Source organism: Paecilomyces variotii (assembly GCF_004022145.1).
Source record: "Paecilomyces variotii strain CBS 101075 chromosome Unknown C8Q69scaffold_7, whole genome shotgun sequence".
Taxonomy (NCBI): Eukaryota; Fungi; Ascomycota; class Eurotiomycetes; order Eurotiales; family Thermoascaceae; genus Paecilomyces; species Paecilomyces variotii.
Genome location: NW_021167146.1, coordinates 267,674 through 292,869, shown reverse-complemented (window position 1 = coordinate 292,869; position 25,196 = coordinate 267,674). Strand labels below are relative to the sequence as shown.

At 50.2% G+C, this 25,196-nt stretch overlaps 9 protein-coding genes across 9 annotated transcripts; 5 read left to right on the top strand and 4 right to left on the bottom strand.

The window, feature by feature from the left end:
* Positions 1 to 1,434: 1,434 nt before the first annotated feature.
* Positions 1,435 to 3,375, top strand: C8Q69DRAFT_487129 (hypothetical protein; the record flags this gene model as incomplete). The annotated part of the gene is made up of 1 exon (XM_028631960.1): positions 1,435 to 3,375. The coding sequence occupies one exon, from the start codon at positions 1,435 to 1,437 to the stop codon at positions 3,373 to 3,375; it is 1,941 nt and encodes a 646-aa protein (XP_028484022.1).
* Positions 3,376 to 4,513: 1,138 nt separating this feature from the next.
* Positions 4,514 to 6,518, top strand: C8Q69DRAFT_433852 (FAD binding domain protein; the record flags this gene model as incomplete). Its single annotated transcript, XM_028628522.1, has 3 exons — positions 4,514 to 5,073; positions 5,123 to 5,616; positions 5,672 to 6,518. 3 exons carry the CDS (start codon positions 4,514 to 4,516, stop codon positions 6,340 to 6,342), a joined length of 1,725 nt encoding a protein of 574 aa, XP_028484021.1. The 3' UTR covers positions 6,343 to 6,518.
* Positions 6,519 to 6,531: 13 nt separating this feature from the next.
* On the top strand, positions 6,532 to 8,531 carry C8Q69DRAFT_290651 (putative dehydrogenase). Its single transcript, XM_028627012.1, has one exon. It carries the CDS (start codon positions 6,740 to 6,742, stop codon positions 8,330 to 8,332), a length of 1,593 nt encoding a protein of 530 aa, XP_028484020.1. The 5' UTR covers positions 6,532 to 6,739; the 3' UTR covers positions 8,333 to 8,531.
* Positions 8,531 to 10,541, bottom strand: C8Q69DRAFT_290790 (phosphoglucomutase PgmA). The gene is made up of 2 exons (XM_028627013.1): positions 10,125 to 10,541; positions 8,531 to 10,042 (listed from the first exon to the last, which is right to left on the bottom strand). The coding sequence occupies exons 1-2, from the start codon at positions 10,447 to 10,449 to the stop codon at positions 8,730 to 8,732; spliced, it is 1,638 nt and encodes a 545-aa protein (XP_028484019.1). The 5' UTR covers positions 10,450 to 10,541; the 3' UTR covers positions 8,531 to 8,729.
* Positions 10,542 to 11,015: 474 nt separating this feature from the next.
* C8Q69DRAFT_290627 (putative RNA exonuclease Rex2) lies at positions 11,016 to 12,417 on the bottom strand. Its single transcript, XM_028627011.1, has 2 exons — positions 12,113 to 12,417; positions 11,016 to 11,993 (listed from the first exon to the last, which is right to left on the bottom strand). Exons 1-2 carry the CDS (start codon positions 12,158 to 12,160, stop codon positions 11,472 to 11,474), a joined length of 570 nt encoding a protein of 189 aa, XP_028484018.1. The 5' UTR covers positions 12,161 to 12,417; the 3' UTR covers positions 11,016 to 11,471.
* A 257-nt stretch (positions 12,418 to 12,674) lies between these two features.
* C8Q69DRAFT_487124 (putative hybrid NRPS/PKS enzyme) lies at positions 12,675 to 16,505 on the bottom strand (the record flags this gene model as incomplete). The annotated part of the gene is made up of 1 exon (XM_028631959.1): positions 12,675 to 16,505. The coding sequence occupies one exon, from the start codon at positions 16,503 to 16,505 to the stop codon at positions 12,675 to 12,677; it is 3,831 nt and encodes a 1,276-aa protein (XP_028484017.1).
* An 868-nt stretch (positions 16,506 to 17,373) lies between these two features.
* Positions 17,374 to 18,586, bottom strand: C8Q69DRAFT_469995 (peptidase M24, structural domain-containing protein). The gene has a single exon (XM_028630799.1). The coding sequence runs from the start codon at positions 18,466 to 18,468 to the stop codon at positions 17,764 to 17,766; it is 705 nt and encodes a 234-aa protein (XP_028484016.1). The 5' UTR covers positions 18,469 to 18,586; the 3' UTR covers positions 17,374 to 17,763.
* A 1,093-nt stretch (positions 18,587 to 19,679) lies between these two features.
* Positions 19,680 to 21,606, top strand: C8Q69DRAFT_487121 (hypothetical protein; the record flags this gene model as incomplete). Its single annotated transcript, XM_028631958.1, has 5 exons — positions 19,680 to 19,702; positions 19,778 to 20,690; positions 20,929 to 21,093; positions 21,184 to 21,296; positions 21,414 to 21,606. 5 exons carry the CDS (start codon positions 19,680 to 19,682, stop codon positions 21,604 to 21,606), a joined length of 1,407 nt encoding a protein of 468 aa, XP_028484015.1.
* A 1,775-nt stretch (positions 21,607 to 23,381) lies between these two features.
* Positions 23,382 to 25,156, top strand: C8Q69DRAFT_290567 (Intradiol ring-cleavage dioxygenase). The gene is made up of 5 exons (XM_028627010.1): positions 23,382 to 23,501; positions 23,559 to 23,963; positions 24,023 to 24,306; positions 24,365 to 24,764; positions 24,823 to 25,156. The coding sequence occupies exons 2-5, from the start codon at positions 23,696 to 23,698 to the stop codon at positions 25,059 to 25,061; spliced, it is 1,191 nt and encodes a 396-aa protein (XP_028484014.1). The 5' UTR covers positions 23,382 to 23,501; positions 23,559 to 23,695; the 3' UTR covers positions 25,062 to 25,156.
* The last annotated feature ends 40 nt before the right edge of the window (positions 25,157 to 25,196 follow it).

The window sequence follows — 25,196 nt, the reverse complement described above, 5'->3', positions numbered from 1 at the left end:
AAACAACCAGATCTAGATTGGAAGATACTATTGCTTCTTCACCGTCTCTCTGACTCACGCGATGGTGGAAAGAAACATGAAACAACGATGAAGCCAATCGCGATCGTTGCTGAGCACGGGACGCAGCTTGTCTGGAGCAGAATCTCTTCCGTTCCCTGCGAACTTCCTCCATCTCTCCCTGCATGAACCGTCTCCATCATCCCTCCGCACTGACTCACGCGTAGTAGTGTGCTTCTTTACTTGACGTCCATCTCCAATCGTTTCATTTATGAGGTTGTGTTTTCTGCAATTCTGCCAGCGGGCGTTGCGCCTACCTTCGATCAGCGTTCGCCAGTTCCTTCGCGCGCCGGGGGCTCATCATGGTGGCAGCCATTGAGCGAGCGTGACGCCGGCCTTCACGGCCAGCGCGTACTGGAACTGTTGACCTCATCGGATTGGGCATTATCAAAATAGTATCAGCTTGAGACTATTGCAACCGCTCCTACTAGCAAAAAAATGTACCAGTGTCATTTTGCTGCTGTCCACTTGGAGCCCTGGGCGCTTCGGGAGATTATTCTCCCCACCATGGGCGGCGCTCTGGACAAGAATAACCTGGGACTAAACTTATCTGCTCCATTACCATAATGATATATCATTCTTGCCGCCCAGGAGCAGCCGGGCCGGCCAGACGCCGTCCTCCAGATGGCATGGACCACGTCAGGACCTGATAGATTATGCTGATGTTGCTAATTATACTCCCTCAAGCAATTCTGGACATGCTAACCGCCGGAATTACGTAGCATAAGATCGACACGGGGATGAACTCATGATCAGGTATGCAAAATATAGGACTTTTGGCGCGCGACTGCTGGTGATCATTCCGCCCCGGCCAGCGCGCCTCTCCGGACGAGCCTCGCGTCGTTTCTCATGAACTATAGCGGGCCCTTGAGGTTCCAATATGGATCTTCAAGCTTAGCTCTGTTGCGCCTCTATGGAGAACCTGGCTGCTATGGAGTTGCTTTCATGTTTCATGTTATTCTGGTTCCACTTACTGGATGGATAACTCTGTCTTTTCTCTACATGGTGGACTCCTCTCTTGGGAGCATTTAATATCCAAGCATTCTCCGTTGGTCCTTCATTATCTTTTCAGTCCATTCAAACGTTCCCTATTTCCTTTTCCATATCAGTCAGTCTATTGTACGCATTCCACCAATAATGTTCTGATGGCCTCGTTGTTCAGCCTTGTCTCCAACCCAGTTCTTTTCCTGTGTCTCATTGTCTCCAATCATTAGGCGTTACCGTCGACATACACCGAGGAAGCAGGCCCTTCCTATATTCCCGCTTTGACTTTGTACCTTTTCTTCTACTTCTCTCATCGAAAAAACTGACATGTCGAGCTTTTACGCTGGATCGTTTGAGCCGTCGTCACCCGCTGATGGTACCATTAACGGTTACATGCATTCGGATTATTACTATACCAGACCCATGACACCTCCAGTTTCGGCAGCCATTCCTACTTGGAGTGAAACTGGCCATGCCACTTCTGGCTCCTCGGCCTACTCCAACGACTCTTCTCCTGCGTCTGTGGTCACTGGCACAACTACCCCAAGCAGATCACCAGCTAGACAACATGTCCCAGCTTTACTGCCCAAGATCAGACCACAGGACATCGTCGTTGAGCCTGCATCCGCTGGTGGACCTCAACGTCATCGTCGAGTTCTGTCTAATACGCGCAACCCGCCTGGATTCGTTCCTTATCCGTCCAACCGCCCTGCCATTCAAAGGGTGAGCTTTATCGACTCCTCTACCGCGGACTGTGCGGTCGTGTCACCCGCATCGACCACTCCGACAATCACTGCTGGTCGTGCCTCTCTTGCTGGGTCACCAGTAACCTTGACGCCTTCTCATAGACGCAAGGTCTCTGGTGGACATTCTCGTTCCGGCTCTGCTTCGAGTATCGATGAAGCAACTCTAAGCCGTTACGGTTATCCCACCTATAGACAGCTCCCGAAGTATGTCTCCCAGTCACAAGTCACGCCTACTACCCCGGCCACTCCTGGCCTTCTTGTCAACCCAATCTATTCTCAACCCCTTGCCAGCAGCTTAGCTCCGCCGCTGGACGGCCTGGCTCAGCTGCAGCCCATGTATAATACTACTACTGCCCTTACTGCGCAAGCGAACTATATGGGTTCTGCTCTGAACGTACCCATTACATCGCTGGCCCGGGTAATTCCTACAGCGGAGCGTGCACCGTCCACCACGCTTCTTGATTATCTTACCGGCCCAACACAGGCCATTAATTTAGTGCATAATTTGAGTGTTGTCCCCAGTCGCGGTCTGCAGAGCTACTTCTGGTGGGACATCCGGAACCTCCGTAGCTGGTCGTCTTTCTCACTGGAGACGATCAACTGCATCAGCGGACTCACCAAGCTATTGACGACGGAAATCCCAGAACACCTTGCCCCTCCAGCTATCGTTCCATCTTCACGTCTGTCTCCTGAGTCTGAAACAGCTCTCGTGGAACTCTTACGGGATGTCTATGCCCTGCGTGTTAATGCTGCATTGGCAGTGTCTCAAGGTCCAGACCATTTGTCTCTTTATGTCTCTCCAGATGCAAACAGTGCGGGAAACAGAGCTGGCGGCCCCCATTTCCTCGCAAATTACGCCTCGGACACCGAACGTACGACTTCTGGCTCTCCGCGCGGTCGAGTCGTTGGAGTCGTCAAGAGCTTCGATCGCTGGAACACTGGAATGCGCAACGAAGCGCCTCATCGGCGAGTTGAGTACCTCAATGGACTGTCCCATCTTCAACGTTGTATGCGTGAACATTCCTGCCGGTATGGCTTCATCATGACGGAAATTGAGCTTGTCTGTGTCCGTGCTGGTTGCGACGAGGGCGATGACGTGCCTTATTTCGGTTTTCTAGAGCTGGCGACTCCAATAGCGACAAAGACATCGTCAGCCAGCTTCGACAATGTCTCTGGCAACACAGTGGACAATTATCCTCCTTTTCACTCCCCCGCTACCACAGACTCCTCACGCAGCGTGTCTCCACCGGATTGCAACGACCCCGACGGGCAGCCAGACAACCTGAACGTCCCCATGACCGCAAGCATGGCTCTATATTTTCTTCTCATGCTTTCGAAATCGGTCCCATTGCCGGATCAACCGTCCGGCCATCTGAATGTCGGCGGGCCCGGCGCACTTACCCGTCAACGTGTTCTGCCAGAAGGAAGAGACAAATGGATTCCGGAGCCACAGCTCTCAGAGCGTCGCGACGCAAAACGTTCTCGAGGCTGGGTTTGGCCCCAAGATGCTTGGCATCGTCGTGAAGGAGGTTCAGCTCGTGCCAAAGCTAGTACGGCAGAAGGGAAGACGAAGAAATGGCACAAGTGAATTGTGAACATATTTGACTATCATGCAGAAGAGGTTTTATGTTTCTGGTTTCTAGTTCTGTCCAGATAGTATTCGTCTTCCGTTAGTTCAGGTCCATAATATTATGCATAGAATAATACAGTATGCCCAATATACCATCTCTGTTTTGGACATATTTAATTTCTCTGTCTAACATCTCATAAACATGGTCACTGTTCCACCGCAAGCCCTCTCGATATATTGTTCTCAACAATATACTCATCACGTCTGATATGTAATGTAGATGTATATGGGGGCTTTCTTGCATGTATTTCTTCTCCATGACACTGGTTGTCTTTTTTCCAATCAGTGCACCAAGAGCTACGGAAAAGCTGAACGACTTGGCCGGAATTAAGCCGGCTTCTGCTAACGCCAGTCATTATCACGTAATGTGTATACCTCAAATTACCCAAAGAGAGCAAAACTCCATTTTGAATTACGCCCACACGAAGTATTCAGGTAATCTATTCTTCGATATGCAAAAACCTCACATCATCTACCATCGTATACACTCTCTCTACTGCCGCGAATGAGGACAGGATGTTACGAAAACCCAGGACGTGATACCCGAGTCTTACTACACTGGAAGTGGACACGATTGACCTGGACTTAGTTGGTCATCGCTCCAGGACTCGAGTTAACCCTAGAGCATGCAATGGTAGTTAGTAGGCAGATAAGTAACTTGGTAGTTCCTACCACTTCACAACGCCCTCTAGTAGATCCACAGAGCTAACTGGAATCAGATCGTGATTTCTGAGCAATCGAATATTACCATAGTTAGTTATATGACCTGCGCTAAGTAAGCTTCCGATTTCCCAGATCGATCGATTAGATATCATAGCTGGGACCTTGATGGACCGATTGGGGATCTTAACTAATGGGGACCTTGGGAACTATGAGAGTACGAGTACCCGGGGAGTTAGGGCCAGGCAGGTTAAGAGACCCCTTTAATACGTAATATGATATATTAATCGATTATGGTTTCGTTGAATTGAATCTGTTTCAGAGGAGATTGGTTGTGATTCTCTTTTTATTTGCGGTTTTTCTTCGAAAGAGCCATCACGCGAGGGTCCCGGACCGATCCGATATAGATTCGAAAGGACTGCACGATACAGTTAAAATGACGACGGCACAGAACGGGTCCTTTAGTCCTGATCTTCCTGACGTCCTTGATGTGTTGATTGTCGGTGCCGGACCATGCGGTCTGGCTGTTGCGGCGCGTCTGCAGGAGGAGACGCCCTCTGCGATATTTACGGACGAGGAACATCAACGATATCATTGGATCAAGCGGCACAGCGGCCATATGGCACTCGTTCGGGCGCATAACAAGAAGATGAACGGCGTCAAGGCAGAGAAGTATACCGGTTCCAGAGGGAGCAGTTGCTGTGGTCGAAAAGGTTGTCAATCGCAGCCGGAACCACCGTCATCGAAGTATTCGACACTCGTGCTGGATGGGTCTGGAGATCGCTGGATGGAACGTTGGAACAGGTCTTTCCGAACGCTGGAGATAGAGCAGCTTCGAAGTCCTATGTTCTTCCATGTCGATCCGGGAGACCGAGACGGCATGCTCGCCTTCACCATGGAAAATGGCAGGGAGAAGGAACTCTGGGAGATTCCTGGATGTGTTGGACAGGAGATGAGCAAGCATAAAAAGAAGAAGAGGACCAAGGCAAGGTATGTGTTAACTCCTTCCTTGCGCCGAGTATACTGCAAGTCTGACACCGTGAAGAATAACGACCGGTGAAGTGGAGATCAACGAGCGTGATCGCAAAGATTACTTCTCACCATCCACGAAACTCTTCCAAGACTATTGCTCTTCTGTTGCTTCGCGCTATGGATTAGATAACCCTGGTCAGGTATTACAGCAAGAAGTGGCGGATATCAAGTTTGATATCGTGCCCGAATACTCGTCAATCGACAAGATCTTCACCGTCACGACAAAGGATGACAGGAGATTTTATAGCCGCACTGTGGTGCTGGCTATTGGACCTGGAGGTCCTAAAATATTCCCCTGGCAGCTCTCAAGTACGGAGGAGATGGGAGCCTGTCATAGTCTCGATATCAAGACTTTCCCGAGTCCTAATGTGAAAGCTCGGATCAAGAATCACCAGGAAACGAACGTGGTAGTTGTGGGAGGTGGACTCTCGTCTGCGCAGGTAGTGGACATGGCTATAAGAAAAGGGATCACCAAAGTATGGTTTTTCCTGCGAGGAGAACTGAAAGGTAAGGCTCATACCCGGTTGAGGATATGGTCTGAAAACAATTTTGACTCTTGGAGCAGTCAAACACTTCGACATTGACCTGCCGTGGATGGGAAAGTTCAGAAACTTTGAAAAGGCAGTTTTCTGGACCGCCGACGATGAAGAAGAAAGACTCCAAATGATCCAGAAGGCACGCAATGGTGGCAGCATCACGCCCCGATATTACAAAATATTAAAACAGCATGTCGCTCGCGGAAGACTCTCCATCCACACGCACACGGTTATCGTCTCCAAGGAATTCGACCCATCGTCAAAGACATGGACACTCACCACGGATCCTCCGATTCCTGACCTCCCCCGCATAGACTATATCTATTTCGCCACAGGCGCAAAATCCGATGTCAGCTCGCTTCCATGTCTGCAGAACATGAACCGAGATTATCCAATAGACATCCGACAGGGTCTGCCTTGCATTACTGATGATCTTATGTGGAAACATGGCGTTCCTCTTTTCGTTACCGGTCGTCTAGCAGCACTCCAGCTCGGACCTGGGGCGGCGAATCTCGAAGGAGCTAGACTTGGCGCGGAGAGGATAGCATGGATGTTGGAAGAGATCCTGGGAGATAAGGATGAGTCCAAGGAAAAAGAACCGTCATTGATGTCCTTTCCAGGCTTGGGAAACAGATATGCAGGCCTGTTTGATACCAGAGAACCTGTGGCGAGGGATCATCTCACGCGAGAGTTGTAGACCTTGAGTTGAGTAACATCAAGGACGATAGAACCAGTGAACTGAATGTGAAATATATTTTTGAAATCAAAGTAGTCTTATCGAGAGCTATGGATGCTTGTGATAGCGTCTGTTAGAGAAGTAGTTAAGAGCTCATACTCCACGACTTCGCATCTGTCAAGGTACTTGGACGAGAGAAGGCGGGGAAGATAAGTAAGGACCAAGGTGGTTCCGCAGCGGAGATACTTAACAACCCAATCACTGAGCCGACATTACAACGTGGGGAATACTGATCGCATCGCAGCGAGTATCAAACCCAAGATCATTCAAATCCATGCTTTCTTCCCTCTTCTTCTTCCTCCTGCTAACATTCTAGGCCTAACTGGATACGACAGAAGTGGACAGATTGTAAGAAGCCATGGCTGTTCCAACCGACGGCGCCTCCGGATCCAACGATGCCGTTCCAGCTTCCTCAGGGATGAAGAAGCTTCGATTTCTTGTCATCGGTGCTGGATCTCGTGGAAATGCATACGGTCGAGCTGTGACCGTCGCGACGCGGGGCGTCATCCACGCCGTTGCTGAACCACATGCATTCAAGCGGCGGGAGTTCGGGAAGAACTATATCTGGGGATCTGGAGGCGAGGCCTCAGAGGGCCAAGAATTCGCTGATTGGAAGGACTGGCTGAGATGGGAGACCGAAAGAAGACAGAAAAAAGCTGCTGGGCAAGATGTCCCAGAAGGCATCGATGGGGTTTTCGTATGCACGCTCGATGAGATGCATGTTGAGATATTAGAGGCTATTGCGCCTCTGAATCTACATATCCTCTCTGAGAAGCCTCTGGCAACATCGCTTGATGATTGTCTGTCCATCTACAATGCCCTTCGCACTGGTTCGCCGTCGAAGATCTTCTCCATTGGACATGTTTTGCGGTATAGCCCGCACAACATACTTCTTAGAGATATCATCCTGACGGATAAAGTCATCGGAGATGTTGTCTCTCTCGAGCACTGCGAACCTGTCGGCTGGTGGCATTTCTCTCATAGTTACGTGCGTGGTAATTGGCGCCGCGGAACACCCAACGGGGATGGTTCCCTTCTTACAAAGTCATGTCACGATATTGACTTCATTCTATGGCTTCTGTGTTCGCCCCCACCGGGCTCAGCGGTGAACCATCCTCCTCATGAACCTCGATCCATCTCTTCTATGGGCGCTTTGACGCAGTTCCGTCCCCAGCGGAAGCCCGCTGCTGCAGGGACGGCGACGAACTGTCTCTCGTGTCCTGCTGAGCGGGTTTGCAACTACAGTGCTCTCAAGATCTACCGCGATATGCACCTGGCCAAAGGGCATACCGATTGGCCGGTCAGCATTGTGTGTCCAGACATTGAAGACACGCTGACCACGTCCGGCGCTGCGGCAGCGGAGGATCTGCTCCTCAGCCATCTCCGCCAGGATTATGACCGAGCCAAAATGTCTGACGAAAGCATAGCCTCCCGGACCTGGTATGGCCGCTGTGTATATGAAGCGGACAATAATGTTTGCGATGACCAGGTAGTTACCATCTCCTGGGACGACGACACAGTACATAAGCGCCCATCAAAGACTGCAAGCTTCCATATGATCGCTCCGACGGAGAAGCAATGTGAGCGTCGTGGCCGTGTCTACGGCACTCACGGTGAAGTATCTTACGACAGCCGCACAATCACCATATACAGCTTCGCCACGCGCTCGACCACGGTGATCGAAGTCCCGCGCCAACCGCCTGAGGAGGAGAAGGCACATGGAGGCGGAGACTACGGTCTGACGCGGGCGTTCGTGGCAGCTGTGGATGCTGTTGAAAATGGCGGAATGGAAGTTTCTGAAGCCCAGATGAAATTTGTCGGCTGTAGCTTAGAAGAAGCCGTCCGCAGTCACGCAGTAGTATTCGCTGCTGAAGAGGCCAGGCGGGAAGAGAAGGTTGTAAAGTGGAAAGACTGGTGGGAGCAGAAATTGGCAACTGTGGGCACTATTTGATGTTCACCAAGGTTCTTCATGACCACGTTACGATTTGACGATCTGGACATTATTATTATAATACTTCTTTAGCAAGAACTTATATTAATCAACACTGTTATGTGGCGCTACAATAGCCGTTCGACTACGATGATAGAACTTCATATAGTTGACTGGTTATTATTTGGAAAGCACATGTGCTTGGTTCGGAATAGCCTCGTATTCGTAGTAATTAAATCAGATTAATGGGCGTCTCCCATGCTCCGCTTTGATGTTCTCGGTGCGTATTACTAATGCTCTCTATATCCATATCATGTCATTCCCTCAGTCATCAGAATCCTGCTCCTATCACAGGGAAGTGACCGACGCAAAAGAGTAAGCACATTAAGCTACTCGCGGCAAATCATAGCCATCACGTTTAGGTCCTGACGTCAGGCTCCTCACGTCCAATGTACTCCTTGAACTTGAGCAGAGACATAGCGAGGGCGATGTTGTCCTTCAGGTAATCCTGAGCATCCTTGGAGAACTGAGACTTGTCATCCTCGTGCTTCTCGATGTACAGACGGATGGTAGCACCGCTGCTGCCAGTACCGGACAGACGGACGACAATCCGGCTGCCATCATCGAACCTAACATAGAGACCCTGGTTCTTGCTCACGCTGCCGTCAAGGTCGGTGTACGCGAAGTTACCAGCATCGGTCACCTTACGGCCGGAGACAGTGGAGCCAACAAAGGAGTCCTTGTTCGAGACCAGCTCAGACAAGTTGGCAACCAGCTTGCCAGCAGCCTCACTGTCGACATTCTCGTAGTCGAATCTGGTGAAGAAGGTGCGGCCATAGGTCTGCCAGAAGTCATTCTGGATGGAAGCAATGCTAGGGGTCTGGCCGGGCTTCTGCTTAGCAACGCCCGCAATGATGTTCAACCACGCAACAATGGCCCAGACACCATCCTTCTCACGGATGTGGTTGCTTCCGGTACCGAAACTCTCCTCACCACAGATGGAGATCTTCTTGTTGTCGAACAGGGCACAGAAGAACTTCCATCCCGTGGGGACCTCGTAGCTCTGGAGTCCCTGGGCCTTAGCCACCAGGTCGACAGCTCCCGAAGTGGGCATGGATCGTGCAAGACCATACACACCCTGCTTCTGGAACCAGGGGATCAGCTTAGCATGGTGCGCGATGATAGCCAAGCTGTCACCGGGGGAAACGAAGGTCTTCGCTCCATAGATCATGTTGCGGTCTCCATCACCATCACTGGCGGCACCAAAGTGAATACCGTTCTTGTCCACAGCCTCGACCAGACCGTGGGCGTAAACGAGGTTGGGGTCGGGGTGACCGCCACCGAAGTCTGGGAGCGGGGTCGTGTTCTGGGTGCTGCTGGCAGGAAGGCCCAGCTCCTTCTGGAAGATGTCGACTCCATAGGGACCAGTCACACCATGCATGCCGTCGAACAGAATCTTGAAGTCCTTGTGCGTGTTAAGGAAGTCCTTAATGAGGTCGAAGTCGAAGATCTCCTTGAGCATTGTGACGTAGTCAGCGGTCGAGTGGATGACTTCGACCTCGAGACTGCCATAGGTCTGGGTGCCAATCTTGGTGATATCGATATCAGGGATCTCAGCGATCTTGTATGAGGTGAGCGACTTGGAGACCTCGTAGATCTTGTTCGTCACGGACTCAGGAGCCGGGGCACCGTTGCCAAGGTTGTACTTGATACCAAAGTCGGCATTGGGACCTGCGTTGGGAATCGTAGGTCAGTCTACCCGTCAAGTAATTGACCATTTTGATAATGAAGATGGGATATGGATATGACATACCACCAGGGTTGTGACTGGCAGTCAACAAGATACCACCAGTAGCCTTACGCACACGGATCACATTGCTAGCGGCCGGGGTGCTCAGGATACCGTTCTGGCCGACCAGCAGCTTCTTCACGCCGTAGGCAGCGCTGATCTTCGCGATCAATTGGATGACCTCGGGGTTGTAGTAACGGCCATCACCACCAATGACCAGGAAGGCGCCCTCAGCACCCTCAGGGATGGAAAGGAGGATGCTAGTGATGAAGGATTCGGTGTAGTTGGGCTGCTGGAAGACGGTGACCTTCTTACGGAGACCAGAACTGGGAGAGAAAGACGTCAGCATTGTCCATAGCTACACATAGTCAGGGATGCAGTTCAGTTCTCAGTTGTATACATACGTTCCAGGCTTCTGGTCCGCAAAGGGCTTGATGTCGACGCTCTTGATAGAGGCCATGGTTGCTATCGTAGGATTCAGAAAGTTATCACCCAGTGGATCGCAGTCCGGGAGGACTGGACGGTGCAGAGACAATGGAAGTGGCAGAAGAAATAGAAACGAGCAACGCTGAAGTGGAAGGGGAAAGAAAGAGAACGACGTTCTTGTCCCTGATCTTCACGTTGTTTTGTTCTGCTGTCGAGCTGGCCCAAGTGGGCCATGGGAGGGGCGAACAGGAAGGAGGGGCAACTGGCGTCATGTTATCGTGTTTCCCGCTTCAAGTCTGGCCACTGGATGTTTATTCTTCTTATTATTCTGCTGCCCTTCCTACAGGTGCAAATACCATAGTAACTAACTTATTATTAGTACGATACTCTCTCTTCGAGCAATCGATCAATTTTGATCCAACCTCTTGACTGACCACCTGTTCTTTCTAGCATCTCGCTACAATCATCCAACAACCGCAGCGGTGAGCTAGTGCGGGGTCACTCCAAGCCGCCCTCGAAAAAAAGCGGCTTGCTTCTAGGTCCTTTGCTACAAATCAGAAGAGCCATACTCGTCCTGTGCCACAGTACCGTCCAGCCCCGAGGTTTCATCGTGGTTGCGCCGAGCGAGGACCTCTGGTATCAAGTTCCCGAATCAGACGATATTGATATAGAGTACATAATCCCAACCCAGCTTTTACTCCAGACGGGACTCCCTTCTTGGAAGCAGTCAACAACTGCTCGCATCATCATAAGTTAGTCGTGGGTCTTCCAAGACCTGGTGCGGAATCTTAAACAAGGCGAGGAAGCCAATTTCCCCGTGGACTGAAATACCCCGAGCTGTATCACAGAGACATGTCGAGCTTAAAGCCTTTTCTGGTCACTAATGATAACTTCAAGGACGGTGGTGGGGTGGTAGCAAGTTGATTGATCAACGCCACGACCTCATCAGTTGTGCCCAAAAAGCCTCTCCTTGTAGAATTTCATCTCCTCGATACTCTCTAGTATATCATCTTTTGCCAGGTGCACTTCCTTTTTGGGCGGGACGTCGCTCAGCAACTCATCGCTTCCCCAGCGTCGCGCCGCTTCCTTGATCGCGCTCACGTCCAGGATACGATAATGGAGCCATTCGAGAACTTGCGCGTAAGGACCCCGGGAGAGAAACGCTCGGTCTGCGTGAACGCTGTTTCCTGCCAGCAATGCGGTCCGCGGCTGCGGGACGTATCTCTTGATGTAACTGAGTAGATCGGTTGCGGCGGCAGAAGGGGTCGTGGAGGAGGAGAGAACAGCAGCTGTAAGCCCAGTACGACCGTGAGTGTCGATACACCACTCGTTCATGGAATCCAGAGTAGACTTGGGGTGGTGAATGACGGCTTCGAAGCCATTGGGTTCAAGGAGCTGAAGTTGCGCGTCGGTGATGAAGCAACAGATTTGGAGGATCTGGTCAGTGGAGGGGTCGAGACCTGTCATCTGAAGAGGATCACACAGTCAGCTTTTGCGGTCACTAGCAATAAAAGAGCGACACGCAATTCGCTAGTGGAAGCGCGGTTGGCTATGAACGACGCGAAACCGTGTTGTGAAGGCCTCACCTCGCAGTCGATCCACACGAGTGGACTGGAAGAACGCGTTAACGGCATGCTGCTCTGCCTTCTGCAAGCCCAAGGTACGGTGTAGACCTGTTTTCGTACAGTCAGTCCGCCTTTGTGCAGACGCCTGTGGACCACGGAGTTGGAAAAGAAACGACGCGATCACAAACCCGAGATGTGGGTTGTGGTCGTAATAGACCCTTGAAACCACAGAACGTCGATCTGGCTCGCCAACCGTACAACATCGCTGACATTTGAGACTCGATCTGAAGAGCAGCTGCAATCAATGTTGTTTTTGATACGTCTAACGTACATACAACTATAGCTCAAGTCGGTACACTTTGATCACGAAGAAGCACCACCTCCATTGATAGTTAGTGTTTCATACTTAAGCGATGCTCAACAAACAGGATTTCACATATACGGTTCTCGTTCATGTTATTATGCTTTCTAGAATAGACTACAACCAAGAAAAAGAATCAAAAAATCAATAATCAACGAGCTTAAAACGACGCTCCCTATAGAAGATCTACTCTATAAATATTACGGTAAGGTCGCCATGAAACTATATCGGCTCGTCCCGGGGTTCGATCAGGACTTCGTTGACTGCAACATGCGGGGGTTGGCGTAGCGCGTAAACGATCGAGTTCGCAACATCTTCTGGGTCGAGGATCTTCGCACCCGACGGCTCGCCATATTTCTTGATAGCCTCAGCGTCAGTGGACATTCCCAGCAGGTCCGTAGCCGTGTTGCCTGGCTGGACACTGGTCACACGCAAGCCTGTTCCCGCTGTCTCGAGACGCAGTGATTGAAGCGTTGCCTCAACAAAGAACTTGCTCGCCGAGTAAACGCCCAATCCGGGGAAGACCTTACGTCCTGCGTCGGACGAGATGGCGACGATGTGGCCGCTCTTACGCGAGATCATGTCTGGCACTGTGGCAGCCAGACAGTGAAGGAGACCCTTGCAGTTGACATCCACAGTACGCTCCCACTCCTCTGTCTGCGTGTTGGCCATCATGGTGAAGTACATGACTCCAGCACAGGAGACGAGAATATCGACAGGGCCAAGCTCGTCGTTCGCAGCACGGATGAGGGCGTCTACCTGCGCCTTGTCCGTAACGTCTGTTTTCCGGATGATGACCTTACCTTCGCGGACCACTAGCCGGCGCTTGACAGCTTCGAGAGCGTCCAATCGCCGAGCTGCGAGCGCTATGTGGCATCCTTCTTTCGCCAAAGCCACAGCAACTGCCTCGCCAATGCCAGAAGACGCGCCCGTTATAACTGCCACACGTCCGCTTAAGGGACCTCTGGTGATGGGCTTTGCAGATCCTCCGAGGGCATGCTGACGTGAAGGAGGGTGCGGTAGCCAACCTCTGGCAAACCAGTGGCGCGTGTAAGTCTCGAGCAAGACCTTGTCCACCTTGGGCCGTTCAACGACCGTACGGAAAGGCCTGGTCGCTGCATTGTCGAGGACAACAATTCCCCGGAGAAACTCAACGCTCGGCATACCGCTGCGAAGGATGTCGACGGTAAATGCGCCGTCGCCGCCCTTCACAGAGCCTCTTTTCTCGGTCCAGAGTGCAACCCATTCATCCCATCCGATCCTCTGTGTCGGGTAGCCAAGCTCTGCAAGGTCCTCGAAGACCGATCGGGTGTCTACAGGGTCTGGATCACCGAGGTGAAAGATAGTTTGTTCTGCATGAGTTTGGCCGGCAAGGTGGACGATGGCTTTGCTGACAAAGTCCACCGGTGTCATCTCAGCACGCCAGCCTTTCACATCGGGAGCATGACCAATTTGGATCGATTCTACGATCAATGCCGTGAGCAGATCCCACGCATTGGCAGCACCAGTGAGACTGTGGCCGCTAATGGTTCCTGCTCGGTGTATCTTCACCGGCAGTCCGCGACGGCCGGCCTCGAGGACGAGCTGCTCCGCCACCCACTTGGTCTGGCCATAGCCATCGAGCAACTTTGTTGGGACGTCCTCAATGTCCAATATGGTATCTTCGGGCCAGCCTTTCTCCCCAGACGGCGGCAGAACACCGTTTGTGGACACGTATTGCACCGTTGCGTCGCCTTTGCAAGCCAAGCGGAGAATCTCTTTTGTTCCACCAACGTTCGCACCACGCAATGCAGCATATGGATACACAAGGTTGACTGTGGCAGCTGCGTGGATGATGACATCAACGCGAGAAGCGAGCTCTTCGAACGCTTCCGTTGAGAGACCGAAACGGGGTCGAGACAAGTTTCCTGGGAGGATCTCGACGCGTTCCATGATCGCATCGCTCCAGAGCCCTAGGTCAAGCAGGTTTCTTCGTAGCCTGGCAATTCCTCCAGGCTGGTCGTCATTTGTAGGTTCATTAAAACGCACAAGGCATACAATATGAGCAGAGGTGTTTTGCAGCAGGTCGTTGAGTAGGAAAGCGCCCAAATATCCAGTGACACCGGTGAGAAGCACCGTGTTTGCTTTGTTAACTGAGCGTATCGTGACACCAGAGGATGGTCTGATATCGTCATCAAGAGTAGAATCCGCACGTAGTACCGCAGGGAGGTCTGCTTGCACCGCTGCAGCGTGTCCATCCCTCACAGCACGCACCGTTTCCAGATGGCCAGCAATGGTTGAATTCTCTGCGAGACGAGGGATAGGAATGCGGAAGCCAAAATCTCTCGATAGCCTAGAAGACAGATCCGCAAGCAACAAAGAGTGTCCACCCACGTCGAAGAAGTTATCGGTCGGTTTCAGCAGAGTTTTTGATGTCTTGAGAACCGCTGCCCAAGCTGCAGCAATGTCATCAATGCCAATCGGATCGTGCTTCTGGCCATTACCATTGACCGGGGTAGTGATGCGTGGTGGAGGAAGGCGTTTGAGATCCACCTTTCCAGAGACATCATGAGTAGGCAACTCATCCAGTTCAACCCATAGAGCTGGGATCATGTAATGTGCAAGATATGGTGACAGAACGCGACGCGCAGCTGGACTGTGTCCTGACTCGTCAATCTCTACCGCGGGACGGCCCCCAGCACCATCCTTCTCGCGGACAATATACGCAACCAATTGCTTTTCCAGACCTTCACCATGGGCAACTACTGCACATCGGCTGACAGCTAAATGCTTGACAATCTCATTTTCGACCTTTCCTGGCACCACAGAGTAACCACGGAGTTTGATCATAGCCCCAACGCGACCAGTGATCTCAAGGAGGCCCGAGGGCAGCAGTCTCGCTCCATCTCCAGTTCTGTACATACGGGCCCCTGGTGTGGTATCAAATGGATCGGGTGTAAAGGCCTTGGCAGTAGTTTCAGGAAGGTTGAGGTATCCCCGGGCTAGTAAAGGACCACCGATGAAGAGCTCCCCACTCACGCCATCTTCCACTCTGTTGCCGCTCTCGTCGAGAATATAAGTATGCTTGGGGTCCAAAGGCGGACCAACAGGACAATACGAGGCTTCATTGTCGAGCATATCCCGAATATCTCCACAAGCTATCTCATGGGTCTCACAAGCACTGTAACAGTTGAGCAGGCGTGTCTTTGGAAGGGCCTTGATAGATCGACGGGCTAGATCGGCTGTGACCACCTCGCCGTTGAACCACAAGACGCGTAAGTCTGGAAGCTCATCTCCTAGATTTGGATGGCGAGACAGGACGGTAGCCAGGAGTGTGGGTGTCATAAGCGTCTCGGTGATATGCTTGGAAGCAAGAAGCTCGACGAGTGCGGCAGGATCATAGCTCACTTCATCCGGCACTGCGACGACCGTAGCTCCTCGCAAAAGTGGACGTAAGATTTCCCAGATGAAGAACACATTGCAGGCCACGCGATCTCCGGGTTGAACGTCTTGAACTCCGAATCTGAGGTTGTACGAGAGCACTGGGGCCCGGTGGGGGTTTGCAATTCCTTTGGGCTTGCCAGTCGTACCGGACGAGTACGACACAAAGGCAAGTCGGTCCAAGTCATCGTCAGCAGGCAAGGGAGCCGGCTCCTTCGCATATCCATTGGCTTCTACCGGCGGCTCATCGAGAACGATGACCGGCACCCCGGCTTTGATCTTACCGACCTCAGCCCTATAGGTGACCACTACAGCCGGGTTTGCATCTTCGACCACATCGGCCAAGAGATCAGGAGGGTAGGCAAGCTCCAGTACAAGAAAAGCGCCTCCAGCACGGAGTGCGGCGAGGCAGGTAATCACATAGTGAGCACTCCGCGGCAGAAGCACACCGACTAGACTGTCTCGACTGACGCCGTAACGACGGAGACGAGCGGCTAGCTCACTAACCTCCTTGTCTAGCTCAGCGTATGTATAAGTGGTTGTCTCATCTTCCAGTGCAACGGCATCGGGGGTAGCCTGGACCTGTTGTATGAAGAGGGCGGAGAGGTCTTTGTTGATATCAATGGCAGGCATTGTGGGGTTAGGAATGGACAACGGGCCACGATCGAGTCAGGAGCTATCGACGATCCCAGGTCCGAAAGAGAGAAGGACGCAATTAGTCTCTAGCGAACGCGGTATATCAAAGAGAGAGGATGAATGACTGAAGATGGCAGTCCATGCTCGCTTGGTGGGAATATGAATTGGGCCCAATGACTACTGCCAACGCGGGGTGGATAAAAACGCAGCGATGGCGATCGGTGGGCGGAGGGGACTGATAAAAGATAAAAAGCAATTACCTCAATTCCTTGTGGAGAAAGTCAACCGGGACAAGGGAAAAAAGAAAAAGTCGAAGTTATCATTGGTACAGACGGGATCTTGTTGTCTGCTGCCAAGGTACCGCAGTGGCGTAATATTAAATAATAACCCCGATTTTTTGTTCTTCTTAGCGTGACTCCGATGTTAGGACATCATCTCTTCTTACTGCATGCTGTGGCAGCAAGCAGCTGGGAGAAAAAAAAAAAAAAAAAAAAAAAAAAAAAAAAAAAAAAGGCTCTTGATCTGACCCGATTACTTATTACCGGAAACAATATTTGTTCATATTGAAAATTGTCATAAATCACTTTCTTAATCCATCTTGCTAGTGGTTAGTTTTCCAATATGCACGCGACAGCAATTCCAAAAATAGTGCTCCGTACTGGACCGCTTTTTTACTTGTTATGTTCAATTGCTGTGGTTGACCTCAGTTATCTATAATATAACAAATCAAACGCTAGATGATCTGTCAATTGTCCGTATCCAGCAGCTCCTAAATATAGGATGGAACTGCATGGAACCTACTAGATCACTAGGATCTAGAATTTTTGTATGCTAAAGAAAAATATCCCTAAACCTAGAAGCAATCAAGCAAGAAAGCAAGCAAGCAATTATTCAAGTTGTTCAGGTCAGAACCTTGCTTGCGTGCCATTCGATATTCGACATAACATAATTAATTGATCAAGTATCCTCAGACGACTAGATCGAGGTTAAACCATTTCTTATGGCGGATGCCATCCTATCATGAGCTGACGCGATCTCTACACATTCAGTTAAGTTCTACAGATGCAGAAGAGTCCGTAGAACCTCATTAATGAATATGGATACATCGATTGGAAACCCGGCTGCTCAAGGATGTTGACTTCAGTGGTGTACCTCGTTCAGGGATCATGGTGACCTTCTTTCTCTGAGGCCAGCTCTATGACATGTAGGCAAGAACTCCAACAGGAACTCTCCATATATCCGACAGATATCAACATCAATCGACCGTCAGAAGTTGCTCGTAGAAAGCGCCCATAGTCTCCTCAGGGTCACGAAGATGGATCTCCAGAATCCAATGCCGCTTATGTCCATCAGGACCGGGGCTGTTTATTTTGGTCTTATTACCCTTTGAGATGTAAAGCGTAATTTTGTCATTTGGGATACGTTCATGTGGGAATGACCCAATCAGATGACCAGCCAGTTGGGCACCGAACCGAAACCCATACTGGTTGGCGACCTGAGATGCGACATCGTATAGCTCCTCGCCCGTCAGATCTGGGTTCTCATGGAAATGCGCCTTGACCGTATTGAACACGGGCTCTAATGCATCGCGTAGTTGTTTCTTCTTGGGGTCATCTCCGAGAACAAAGGTACGTCCAAAGTCGGCTTCCCAGGCTTCGAAGACAGGTCCTAAATCGACATACAAGATATCGTCCGGCTCAATGATACGGTCTGGAGGGTTGTCGGCGAATGGTTTCAATGTGTTTGGTCCGCTTCGGATCACTCGCTTATGCCAATGAGTTCGAATATTGTAACGTTTGGCTCCAAGTTGGTGGATTTCGTCACTCAATGCCTTTTCACTGATACCTGGGCGGATGAGATCCCTCTCGATCTCCTCAAAGAGTTGGACGGCTTTATTTTGTGCATCTAGAAGATGAGCCGCTCGCGAGACCTCTTCGTCGGTTAAGATATTGTTGCTCATTGTTTTGAGAAGTACAATTGATTGAAAAAAAAGAACACGACAGATGTAATAGTGGCTTAAAAGCTACATTGTAGGATTGCTACACGTCTCACACGAACTTTTATACCCATACGTCTAGAGGTGGGGTTACCGTTGGCTATGATTAGGAATTCCCGCGCTCTCTTGCGTGGCCAAGTTGTCGGGAGTCTTGACCTTATCAGGCCACCAGTTACGAATAATGATTAATTAGGCTATAAACAATTAAGCCCTTTTTCATGCTAGGCTTATCAATTCGGTTGTTGATGTTTCAAAGCTGTTCTTAAAATCAGCGAAGAGTAAGTTAATTATAAGATTTAGGAGGTGATAAAATCTGCTATTGCAAGACATATTCTGCACGAAATTCGATTCATGCCCGTCAATAGCTGACAATGGTGTGCGCTAGCCAACTACTTTGCTAGATGCTTGTTTCTGTCAACTTGGTTAAGGATGATATAAGCTGGTGGATAACTATATACTGCTCACTCTATACCCCATCCAGGGCTTATCTGATTAGATCCTAGAGACTATTATTTGAACTTCTTTGGGGAGTGACACTATTCTCTTGTAGCTGTAGACGAATACTCTATTGACTTCTAACAGTCACTATGGTTCTCATTACGGCAGTTAAACGCCTGCACTAGAGAGAGTATCGTTACACTTGAGAGCTATAGTAAATATAACTCTGCATGAAAGTGCAGTATATATCTTATATTGAGTTAATTTGGCTAGGTTGACAGCAGAACCTAGATGGAATCAACTGAGGAAGCAGAGATACGCAAGTGTCTCGAATGGGCTTGGCCGAGTGGCCTGCATTTATGGCTAAGTACTTACGCTGCACAGGGTCAGCTGCATGGACTCAGTCTAAGTGCAATCTTATTAGTTGGTCCGATCGTAAGCATCAGTTGCGTCAGAATATTAAATGTTATGACTCTGCGCTGACAATATTCAGATTGTCAAGTTACACTTTAACTCCGAAGCTGCCCGCAAAGAGACGGCTGGCGGGTCTTGCTTAGCAATTCGCAATTCCGCCAAAGGACAAAGTCACAATCCTTCGCCACACGCCCCGCGACAGACTCCAGGTTTATATGTACTACCATATTTACTATTATTGATCACATCTTCCTCAGACAAAGAAAATCAAAGCCTCTAGAGACGCGAGGGCCCGATCCAGGCTCTCCTCACTATCCGTCACCATGAAGCTCATTCTCTCCACGGGGTACGTTTTCGCAACCCCGCCATGTCACCCCACCATCGTGCTTTGCTGATCACAGGACACCGCGGAGGGAAATAGAAATATAATGAATGGCGGACCGTCGATCATACGGCGATTTACGACAGAGAAATCCAACGTCGAATTGATCAACTCTCTGCGATCGAACTTCGTCGCAGCACAGCACGTCGAGCCAGGGCATGCGAATGGCGCATCTGATCCGCAGAAGCACGGGATACCGCAGAAGATATCTTATACCGATGACTACTCATCGTGGACGTCTCAGGAAGATGATACGCTCTACATCCCCGCGATAGATTTCTCACAATCGGGACTTTCGGAGGAACGTGATCAATATGACATTACAGTGAAGCTATTCTACCTGCCAGGTATCCCGGCTTCGCGGAGATGTGCGCATACGCGGCAAGCAATTGACTTGGTATTGAAGGAACTACATGTTAACTCTATCGATCTCTTGATTGCCTCCTTCCCGGGTGTATCGTTCGATGCTGATGACGAGGGAGAAGAGGAAATAACCCCACAGGCTGAAGGTCAGCCGGATGACTTCGACAGCTTAGTTCAAACATGGCGATCGTTGGAAGACCTGCATGAGAAGGGTATGATCTCCCAGATCGGACTGGCAGAGTTTGGCAGTGACAGACTAGCCAAATTCCTTCCGCAAACGAAAGTCAAGCCCTCGGTCGATCAGATCAATGTCAAGGACTGCTGCGTTGTGCCCAAGTCCTTGATCCTGTACGCAAAGCAACAGAACATCCAGCTACTGACCCATAATGACTGCACGGACATCCTTCCGAGAGGGACCACGAGAGAACTTCTCGGGGCGGGTGAAAGCGGTGCCCATATTCTGGCTTCCTCTCCTGATTCCGGTGACGGTATCAAAGGTGACATCGAGCCTCAGTGGGTTGTCAAATATACAGCCGTCGTGAAGGACCGCGGAGTCATTGAGAATAAGGGATATTTTGCACTCGCTGAAGTCGGCAGCTGTATTGAACCAAGACCATGAAGACGATTCCTTGTCCTTTTTTGTCCCTCTTTGTAGCGAGGAGTTCTTTGTGATTTCTTTCAGCGGAAATATGCATCCATGTTGTTTCAGACGGTCGTCAGGGCATCACCCTACTCTCCGAGCACACCATTCGTCTCATAGATATACATCCATATGCCACTCATCCAATCATGCTCCTCTTGCGGCCTCTCATTCTTACGTCCTCCAGCCTCTTCAGCACGACGTTCGCTCCCCGATAGCTCTCCCCGTAGGCTTTCACAACCTCCTCGAAGAAACCCTCGGTCTTGGGATGTGTGCTGCCAAATGCCCGCTCCAACACGTAGAGATCGACAGCCCTATCTTCATCTTGAACACTCTGGCCAGCAAGCCCAAAGTCAATTAGGACAACTTCCCCATCCATACTTGGAGGGCCTGTGACGGGAGTTTCTGCGGATGGGGTGTCTGCGCTTTGGACTGGTCTCAGGATGAGGTTACTCGTCGTCAGGTCACCATGAATGACACCAGCCTTATGCATGCCACCAATTGTTCGTCCGATCTTCCTCATCAGACCCCGCACACGTTCTGCTTCCTTCTTGTGTAACTGCGAAAACGCATCCTGCGACAACTCACGGTGCTGTTGCCTGATCCAAGCTTCCCATCGCTCGAAGACAACCCGCAGCGCTAATCCATCGATCCATTCCATTAACAACCAAGCCGCAACACGCCCGTCCTCTCCTCCCTGGGCTTCCCAGTCCACCGCCAGCACTCCAGGGACATTGACTCCTTCGCGAACGAGCTTCGCCAAACATCTAGCTTCCTGCAAGACGCGCTGGCGCGTCAGTCGTTTATCAAGGATCGGATGCCTATATGGCTTCGAGGGACGAATCTTAAGCGCAGCTGGAGTTGACGGCGTGAGGAAGGTTGTCTTGTACAGATGGGCTTCGGCGCCTTGGGTCAAGAGGGCAGGCGGCGGGGTCGTGTTCGTGAAAGGTGCGGGCAGAGCAGGAGGCGCGTAAGGTGACGGTTCGGGTGCCATTTTGATGAATGCTTCTCAGTCGAATTATCTCTCCTTTGCAATCTCACAAGAGAGGCCTGGCCGGTCTGTAGTCAACAAAAAGAAAAATCCACCGGAACAATGAGTGAGGATGATGACACAGAAATGTGCCGTTCTTTTTGGTGGGGCAGCGGGTGAAAGTCCGATGGAAGAATTTCACCGCCCATGAATTCAGATGCTCTCGGATCTTTGGATCGTGGGCATTGGCATCAAAACTAGCGTATCCATTGTTCATCCATCTCAATAACCGACTCTGTTTTGACGATATTCACGCAAAGTGTTGTCAAATAGATCCGCTATCTGAGCCCGCAAACCCCCCTCAAGCAATGCAAACCGTCTCAGGGGAGAAAACCCAGTTCGATGGATGTCAAATGGTCAAATGCTGGCACATAGATATAGGTAGTACTTGGCTCTAGATCACGGTAGTGTGCTCTGGCTACTTAATAGCCTTCTAGCGACCAAGCCTTGACCTTATTTCGAACTTGGACAACTTCGTTTTGCCTGTCCGTCTTATTTCTAGGACATGCCATTGAACTTCAAGCAAACCTCTTGGATTGACAAACCTTGATCATGGCATATAGGATCTCATAGATATTGAATCGATGGTAGACCATGAAATACCTACTACTACCAACACTGCACTATTGAACTTGCGCAATATCAAGACAGCTGACAACCAACCTCCTTCAGTGCAGCTTGATTGTCCTCCGCATATCATACCAAATATAATTCATATTACATCTAATGTCTATTCGGACAGGCTCCATGAGAGTATCCGCTGTGTCCACGGTAGCCAAGCATTTCATTTCCGAAATTAGGTCTTTCACAATCCAAGTGTCTCTTCATTCTTAGCGCTCTCCGCGTTCATATCAGGCAATAATTCTCGGAATAATAAATAGCCTTGTGTTAATCGTTTTTTGGTCCCATCACAGTTGCCAAGACCGGTGTTGCGCGGCCGCAATCTGAAGTGTTGGGCTCAGAGCTCGTAGCAACCTTCCAGTAATAGATTAGCAGTGTTTCAAGATACTTACTGTATATATTGCCAAGACAGCGGGATTCTGGAGACGACAGTTCTCTTGGCATATGCACCCAATACTCCTCAGGCAAAGCTGCTCAGTGGCAGATCTAGAAGTTCAATTCTCCAAAGCCCACTTACTTAAACCAAACTAAAGCCACAACAGATCCACCACTTGTGTTTTCGCTCTGCTGGAATCTTCTTCATAAACACGCCCTGCATGTTGAACCAACAAGGAATACAAAGTCCTGAAACAAGATCTAGGGCTGTCATAGAAACATGGGACCAGTGAGAGGAAACAAGCATGTAGAAACAGCTCCCATTGATTGAGGGGTTGGTTCGAATGGAATACGAGCAAGACACTCCCTAAGCCTTGCCCCGCGGATATACCCTGGCGTGAGGTTATTTGTCTAGCTCTCCAGTAGACTCGATCTAATCGTAAGCAACCCTCTTAATCCCAAGTCTTATTCATTGAGTGACAATTATAGGACATTCAATTGGTCCCCTTTATTCTATACGCTGACGTACGTGTTTCCATGTTCCTCGAATCTAACCATGCCAGTGGGTGCTTCTTCTATCAATTTGATATGTCCATGCGGCGGATTGCAGCCTGTCTGGGATCTGCGGCCTGTCTGTGGAACGCTAGTTCAAGTCACACTCAATATTCGCAACGTTGTGGCAACCTCGTTATACCAGTTATGTTTGCTCAATATGTCAATGGAGTTAAGTATACGTAAGTTTTGACATTATTAACCTTGGCACATAAGTGATATATACTTACTGTTTTTAGCTGGGGGGAACGGGGGAAGGGGGTTATAAAAGGCACGTCCAGTACCAGCAGTGTATAGCAATTCTTCATTCCAGGGCGATTCCTCTTCACATCCAAATTTCCTTGCTTTAACAGTTACACTATTCCGTTCAGGCACAATGGTAAATATCAGCAAGTTAAACGCCGCCGCCGTGCTGGCAGCCTCTCTCTTCAGTGCCGCAACAGCTCATCCCGGAGAGCATCACGATGTCGAGCATGTCAAACGTGAACTCCAGACACGTGAGATTCTCGCTACTAGGGCCAGTAGCTCCCTGAGTAAATGCGCAAACTCCCCCAAGTTCCAAGAACTGAAGAAGCGGGCCGTTTCTCGTCGTTCCGCCACTGCTACGAGACTACGTAATGAAAGGGGTCTTGCAGCGGACGATGGTAAGAGAGCAACATTTATGTCTATTTGATGTTCCATTTGACTAATTGGAATTTTATAGCATACCTTCACCGTCGGGATCTTGCTACGCTGGAAAAGTACGAGAAGGTCAATCACAACATGACAGGATCAGTCAATATGGCCGATCCGTCTGTCCTCTTCAGCTCCAATACCAGCTGTATCCTTACTCCCGAAAACACGATCGGTCCGTACTACGTTAGCGGCGAGCTCCTGCGCCAGGACGTCACAGAGGGGCAGCAAGGTGTCCCTTTGCATCTGGAAATGCAGTTCGTCGATGTCAATACATGCGAGCCTGTTCCTGACCTTCTCATTGACATTTGGGCCGTACGTTGATTTCCCACGAACAACATTTTCCTTGCTTACATGTCTGACTCTATCAAAGTGCAATGCCACAGGTGTTTACAGCGGTGTCGACAGCACCGGAGAGGGAGGTTTAAATTCAACTTTCCTGCGCGGTTTGCAGATGTCCGACAATGACGGCGTCGTCCAGTTCGACACCATCTTCCCGGGTCACTACAGCGGTCGTGCTACACACGAGCACACTGTGGTCCATACGAATGCCAGCCTACTTCCTAATGGCTCATACACGGGTGGTACGGTATCGCACATCGGGCAGATCTTCTTTGACGAGTCCCTACGCTCAGCTGTGGAAGAGACATATCCGTACAACACAAACACGATCGAGGCTCTTTCCAACGACGATGATATGTGGGCTCCGTCTCAGGCGGATAACAACTATGATCCCTTTCCTGAGTATGTTTACCTCGGGAATGACATAACCGGTAAGATACTCTGGCGTCCTCCAGTGAAATTATTAAATAGAATCTGACGTTGTCATAGATGGTCTTCTTGCCTGGATCAGCATCGGTATTGATCCTAGTGCGAATCGCAATTCTAATGCTACTGCTGCTGCCTACTGGGCTGCTGATGGAGGCCACAGCACTGGCAACAATGTCGGTCCAGACGTAGGAGGCTCTTCTCCATCTGGGTCCCCGCTACCCTCATCCAGCTCTGTGTTGAGTGTCAGGGATTACAATCTTAAAAAGCTCTTCGGTGGCTCGGCACATCGCGCTTATTAAGGGCGTGATTTAGAAGGTAACTAACACAGGCTCTGTACATGCTTCTGCTGAAACTGTACTGTACTTGGGGAAAACAAGCTTTCGTGTATTATTTATCTTTTATATCATACGTCACAAACAGAGTATGCTATTTTG